At 25.8% G+C, this 7,354-nt stretch overlaps 1 protein-coding gene across 1 annotated transcript; it reads right to left on the bottom strand.

Moving 5' to 3' along the window:
- Window positions 1-2,849: 2,849 nt before the first annotated feature.
- LOC132937507 (uncharacterized) lies at window positions 2,850-5,972 on the bottom strand. The gene is made up of 4 exons (XM_061004327.1): window positions 5,757-5,972; window positions 4,313-4,411; window positions 3,896-4,077; window positions 2,850-3,060 (listed from the first exon to the last, which is right to left on the bottom strand). The coding sequence occupies exons 1-4, from the start codon at window positions 5,970-5,972 to the stop codon at window positions 2,850-2,852; spliced, it is 708 nt and encodes a 235-aa protein (XP_060860310.1).
- Window positions 5,973-7,354: the final 1,382 nt, after the last annotated feature.

Below are 7,354 nucleotides of genomic sequence, written 5' to 3'. Positions count from 1 at the left end.
CTTTGATTTTCTTCAAAAGTATCTTGTTCGATGGGAAAGTGAATCTAGTTAGAACATTCGGGAGGTCAAAATTTTAAATTCTCAATAGTTTTCAAAAGCGCCGGGAAAAACAACATACAAATTAAGGAAAAAACGGAAATTTTTACGCAAATTCGGCTTTTGACAAAATCGATTTTAGTTTTTGGCGTAACTCTAAAACAAATGATCGTAGTTGCATGAATTTTTTACTAAACATTTATATTAGCATTTTCTATACACGATAAAATTTTGATTTGTTTTGAACTGTTTACGGACATTTTCAGATTCTATTTTTTTTTTAGTTTTTTTTACTTTCTTGATTTTTAATCAAGTAAGTATCGTAATTGAAATGAAAAAAGTCCGAATTTTGAAAACTTCAAGAATTTGTGTTAAATAGGAAAATAATAAAAATGTAACTCAGTAATGATGAGTTGGTGGGTAATTTAGCTAGCTTTAATATAAAATATTATTGAGAGAGATTTGATATCACACCCAAGCGGTATAACCACTTGAATCCATAAAAACGTCGGCGTGAACAGTCCTAAAATTTCTATTTTTTTTAAACTTTTTTCTTAAACTATAATAGCTAAAAATTTGGTTGATAACTCATTAAAAAAGGATTGTCAAGTAGATACTAAATGTGGAATTAAATTTTTTTTTATTAAATTATTTAATTTTTCACAGATAAAAAAAGACTTATTTTTTAATAGATTTTCATTTAGCGAAGTAGATTTCCGAAACTGGAGAACGGATTTTGTTGTTTGGGGTCTTGTTAGATTCACATTGGCTAGGAGAAGTGCAGTGAAGATTTTTAGAACTTTATCTCCAATCGTTAATTCACTACAAAGTTGTAAAGCTAAAAAACATCCAAAAATGCCCAATAAAATTTGTTTTAATTTTTTTTAATGTTCTGTAGTGAATTAACTATTAAAGATTTCTGCACTTTTCCTAAACAATGTGAATCTAATAAGACCCCAAACAATAAAATCTGCTCTCCGGTTTCGGAGATCTATCTCACAAAATTAAAATGATTTTTTGTGGGGCTGTTCATACCAACATTTTTTCTGGATTCAAATTGTTATACCGCTTGGGTGTGTTATCAGTTAATAAATTTCTAAAAATTAAAAATCTAGAAAGTTTACATGCCGATCCCTGACTTGACAAGCGTTTTTCTAAGAATGTCAATAAAATTTTATTTGTTGGGTTAAAAAGCTTGAAAATGTAATACGAGGCTCTTAATAAATTGTTACAATGACATTTGAAAAATATTAAAAATCCATTGTCACAATTTTTTTATTAGCATATAGGTATAATTAAGTTCAAATTTTGATAAAAGGCGAAAAAACCACGAAAATGTGCAAATTATCTTGAGGTAGAGAAAGTTTGAATTTTTTTTCTTGGTAGAGGGGGTTGAAAATTAATTGTTGACAAATTTTATCTGAAAATGATTTATTAGGTAATCAAAATTTTTTATTACCTATTTACAACTTTTAGGGAGGGGATACAACCCTACCCCTCTAAATACGCTACTGAATGTAGGTAGTCTTCTAATTTAGGTTTAAACAAGAATATTTTTATAAGTATCTAGACACAAGAATAGTATTTAAATAAATTTCAAACACAAAATAGTGGGTATAAGTACTAAGTAGGTAACCGATCTGCAGTACAGTAAATGTCAAGTGTATACCTCATCAGTGTAATTGAAAATGTATGTGTTAAATTTTAAATACGAAAAAAGATTCTGAGCGAAAACGTAGACCTTACGTCAGTTTTATTAATTATTAGTAGGTAACTATCATAGTAAGTATCTACTTATATTTTATTAATTATTTATGTTTCTATATGTCATTGTAATTCTTTATAATTTATTTTACAATTATTAATAATACGGACATACGATAAGTATATTTATTATATTATTTAATTATTATAATTTATAATTATTAGTATCTATAAATATTTTAATCATATAGCTATTATTGTTATTAACTTTTTGGTCGATACCAACACTTTCTGCAAGAACGAATACGTTTGTGGTCTAAGTTCGTGATTAGTACCTAGGTACCTACCTAATAAATTAAAATAACTCTAGATATTTTGAAAAGGTTACTATGCATTTTGAAATATAATACATTATAATGTACGTTATTATAATATAAAATATTTATAAATTATAAGTTATAAGTTACAATTATAAATTGTTTATTAGGTATTTAGGTACATAATATATAAATACTTTAGATTAAAGATTACATGTATACGTAAATTATAAGTTATAACATGTGTTAACGTATTATTATTTAATTATGAATAAAATTAATATAACTAAAACATGCTTCTTACAGTATGAGTATTTAATAATGTGCCCTAAATCAGTTAGGGGACGTAGGTAAAGCGAAGACACGCATTACGCACAGTCCAACCGGATTCGAGCACTATTAGTGCCCCAGCGTACTTATATAAAGCCCGTAAAACCACATCCCGGATATACAATATCTGTTTGGCACTTATTGCAATTTCTATCTTTGGGATGCAACTAGCATGCAGCCCTGCACTTTTAGTGCATGTCTGTTTTTTCAATGCGCGTAAAAATATTTAAATTAAAATGGTTAACTGCGCAACTAATAAGACAATTCTTGCCAACTTGAAAAAAGAATGTAATATATACATTAAACACACTTCTTTATTATACAAAAAATTAAAGTAATAGCTATAAAATATGTAATAGAGATATAGTTTTATCATAGCAGATAAAATAAAATACACAAATTGTTTGCATGTATCAAATATTGAAATATAGTATTTCATGCTCAAACATTTTATTTTAAAATTTATACGGATTTACGTCTAACAATTACTTTTGGAATAATCGACGTATATTTCGTGGACAGTTGGCAACTTTGTGTTAGTTTCAATTTTTTTGGATTATTATTTTCCGCCAACTCTTGATGTTCTTGGGGTTCTGTAGGTAAAATTGTTTGCATTAGCAAATAACCATCTTCTCCTAGTTCACTTGTTCCTCTCCCAGGAATGAGCGTACCCCTGGATGAATAAAAATGATTTTGTTTTTATTTGTAATTTGTAACTATAATATTATGAGAATCTCCAAAGAAATTTTATACTTAAAGATAAACCTTACATGATGTGTATAATCAGGAAAAAATTAGTATTCACTATTAAGTGATATAATAGGTGTACTTATCCAGTTATCTATGAAGCGAACGGAAAACGAGATTACAAAAATGTACCTATCGTGTTTTGTATATTTTTAGGCATTTGCCTATAATATTATGATAATATTTTAGGTACCTATGCGGTTTTGCAGTTATTAATATTTATATTTTTGTTCTCAATAAAATAAAATAATTGTTAAATATAATTGAACAAATATTAAATTGTTATAATAAATATTTTATAGTAATTTAATCATTATTTTGATTTACACTCTATAACTTAGAAATTAATTAAATTTATTAATACTAGCTAGTACTTATAAAGTAAGCAAATAATAAATAAAATATATTAATATTTCATTATTCTTGTAATCGTTGGAATTATATTGTGGTCTAATTTAAACCAAGATTAAAAACTTCTTATATTATTCATTACCTAATTATATATTTTATAGTGAGTTATAAGCATTTTCAGGTTAATATTAAGAGTTCAAGTTTTAATGTTACAAATTAATACAATATTAAGGTTTACCAAGTTATACTTGAAATACGACTTACAAACATTGAAATTTCGAATAGGTTTTCTAATTTCTTTAAGTTTAAAAATGTTAATACTGTATTTGACGTTAAGGACTTACGAGGCTACAAAGCTATTTGTGAATGTTGTAAATTAAACATTAAAACATGTAATTTAAACTAGGTACCAGTTGTATATTCGGCGTATTCTTAATCTCCTTCTCGTGTATTGATAGTTATTATCAATATAAATGTAACACCAACGTACAAGAGCTATTACAGAATAACAGACGATTAATTTACATATACATTCCAGTGACTGTAGAGAAGTTTGGTTCATTTTGAATTGTGGTTTCAAGCAGTTGTTTATCTATATAATTGAAAAATACATTATTTGTCTGAATATCATATTATCACGAGGAGTATTGAATATTAAATGTTATTAAAATGAAAAGCATACAAAATACGTCAGCACGTAATTGAAAATGAAATGAATAAAAAAAAATAGGTAATTTCGTACCTATTGTTATTAAGTAATTTATTAATTGGTTTATTAGGTATATATTTTATCTTCAATAACTTAATAAAAACGAATACGTACGTACCATTGTAAGAATAGGTAGCGTGTAAGTTTTAAGCAAAGGTACTAATCCATCTGACCAACATTGACTACCACTCCATACTAACATTGAAGTAAGTATTATCTGAAAATATAAGTAAATACGAATATAAATTTATAGTAAATATAATATTCACATAATAAATGTATAAGAGAATCAAAAATGTATAGTAATTTTAAATTTTAAAAAGCCATAACATTAGTTACTTATTAGCTATTCAACATTATACATCGATTAGTTTTTATATTATATTTTGATCGGTTACTTACAATTGCGATAAAATGGTAAATTTTGTTTTGTTTTTTTTTTGTTTTCGGTTTGAAAGAAAGAAGTTTAACTTTATTTAAGTTTGGTTTGTGATTTTATTCTTTTATAATTTAATATGATGTACGTGATTATTTTAATTATTTTTTTCATATCAATAAATTATTATACGTGAAATACATAAATCAATCTCTATCAAAATAAAGATAAAATTATAAAAACAGTTTTATCAAGATAGTCAATAATATACGAGCATTCTACATTTCTACAGACATCACATTTGTTCCTAGTTCGAAGACATAAAATAATATTAATATTGTTTTGTGTTTAAATTGTCTATATTTAACCCCTTACAAATCGTTATTGTCTCGTCATTTTAAAATTCTTTTAATTATTATACTACTATAAGACATTGTTATCATACTAAAATAGTTATAATAAAGTTCGTTACTATAATTTAATTAAAACAACATTGAAAAAGTATTACAACTATGAACATTATTATGATGTTTGGCAAGTTCCTTATAAAAAGGAATTCGTTCCGTTTCTCGTTCTTTTTAAAAACAAAGAATTCGTTCCGTTCCTTGTAACATAAAAAAAAAGAATTCGAACCTTTGGAAAATAAACGAGTTCCTTTTTTAGTTCCAAATAAAATGAAAAATTCTTATTTAATCATTAAGGTTTTTTTTGATATAAACTTCTTTAATTTTTAATTATGATGTTTATACTTACAAGTAGGTACATATTTTATAATTCTATTTTGAGATTTTCTTCGAAATTAAATTGTTGGCTGATGTATGTCGACCGTCTTATCATTTATTGTTATAATATAGATACTTATTTCTATATAAATTATAGCTTATGAGAAATATTAATAAAGTATTACTAATGAGTACCTGACAATTGACGTCGATACTCGATAATGATTACTAATTGGCAATATTCATTAAAAACATTTAAAATAATATATCTTAATTTCAATTATTTACATATCTGTGTAAATTTTTGGAACTAGAAAAGAACGAAAAATGTTGTTATTTTTCTTGAAAAAAAGAACTCGTTCATTTTCTCGTTCTTTTTTTATAAAAAGAAATCCGTTCCTTTTGGAACTCGTTCCTTCCAAACATTGATTAGTGTCTGTCACTATAGATGTATTTAGCAGTACCTTCAACCAGAATTTCCACCATTGACCTTTTGGAACTCTGTGCAGGCGGCGTGGTCTTTGAATTGGATTCATGTATGCTATTATGTATGTTTCCGATAAACGCCAGAAGTAATACAAATAAAAAAATGAAGGCAATAATGTGATAATTGATGAACCGCAGTTAAATTTCTGTGTAAACTGTATTAGACTTTCGATCAAGTGTTCATGTGTAGTCATTGTTTTTGTAGTTGCTAAGTCTTAAATGTGTGCCTAATTGATTTTAAATATTTTTGAAATTTAAATTTTTGAAATATTTTGTTTGAGTACTATAGTCAATGCATTTGTGGTTGCCTGTTAAACTTTTAATTGTTTAAGCCAGTTCACTATTACAGCGTTTCTGTGATTATTATTATAAACATGTTCCTAAGGTAATAAGGCAATAATATTGTTATTAGTTGGTATTGAATAAGTTAGTCCTTTATAAAATATGAATAGTATCATAATTTATAATAGTACATTAGTCCAATACAATAATATTATTTGTTTATACAACAGTTATAACTTATAGTATAATTTTTTGGTACTAAAGATAAAACAATAATACCACAACTGAAGGGTCCAGTGCAACAATCAGGTATGCCCGCTTTTCATAATTTATTGTTCAGTAAAAGAAAAAACTTTCAATTCATTATTATTTTTGATAACTTATACGTTTATAGTGAAAAGTACTGAAAACATGAAGGTAGTTACTAACTTTCCTTTTTATTTATAGATATTATGTATTTAAATTACTTTTTTACTAACTCATAGGGTACAGACAGTTATTAATATGAAATATAACATGCAAGTATGGACGAATACCTACCTACCAAATTTCTTGCTAATAATTTTTTTTATATTATTTTCAGTAAAAGAAATGTCAGAATAATCATTGATATTTGTGATATCTGATTTATTTATAGTGAACACATGTGGTAAATCTGTTTATGTACCTATTGATAGGTAATGTGTATTCAAATTACTTTTATATGATCCCAATTACAAATTATGACCATTGAATAGAATATAATAATAAATAATGGACTTACCTTATTTCTTGCTCGTAAATTAATAAAAATATACTCTTATCACAAATAATCATTTAATTTATTAAATAACAGTCGTAAGATAATGATAAATTAATAAATTATTAATATTTTATTATCAATTTAACATGCGGTTACGGGGGCATCTATTTTGTTGATATTACTATATTAGTGATATTACCATATCTATTATCTAATAGACGGGCATACCCATTTGTTGCACTGAAACGTGTACCTTACCTAAAATCGGATAATCCTATATTCCTACTACATAATATATTCATTGTTCTGAAAAACGATTTCACAAAAACGTGGATTCACCAGGTTGTTGCACTCGACCCTTCTGTTCAATTTATCATACCTACCTACTACCTAGTACCTACTAAATAGTATAATATTATTTATTATTAACTTAATATTTTTATATTAATACCAATAAAATGGCACTTCCTTAATAACATTTCGAATTTTTATTAGAAATATTCAATCTGTATTCTGCGTGCCCTCGAGAAAGAAAAACATGAATAATAAAAG

The sequence above is a fragment of the Metopolophium dirhodum genome, chromosome 1, assembly GCF_019925205.1.
Source record: "Metopolophium dirhodum isolate CAU chromosome 1, ASM1992520v1, whole genome shotgun sequence".
Classification (NCBI taxonomy): Eukaryota; Metazoa; Arthropoda; class Insecta; order Hemiptera; family Aphididae; genus Metopolophium; species Metopolophium dirhodum.
This window is presented reverse-complemented; position numbering and strand designations above follow the sequence as displayed.

Excerpts from the sequence above, each read along its gene's own strand:
- LOC132937507 (XM_061004327.1), bottom strand. The coding sequence starts at position 5,972 with ATGACTACACATGAACACTTGATCGAAAGTCTAATACAGTTTACACAG. Across the intron at positions 4,078-4,312 it reads CGCTACCTATTCTTACAATG|ATAAACAACTGCTTGAAACC; the intron begins GTACGTACGTAT and ends TCAATTATATAG. Across the intron at positions 3,061-3,895 it reads ATACGCCGAATATACAACTG|GGGTACGCTCATTCCTGGGA; the intron begins GTACCTAGTTTA and ends TTATTCATCCAG.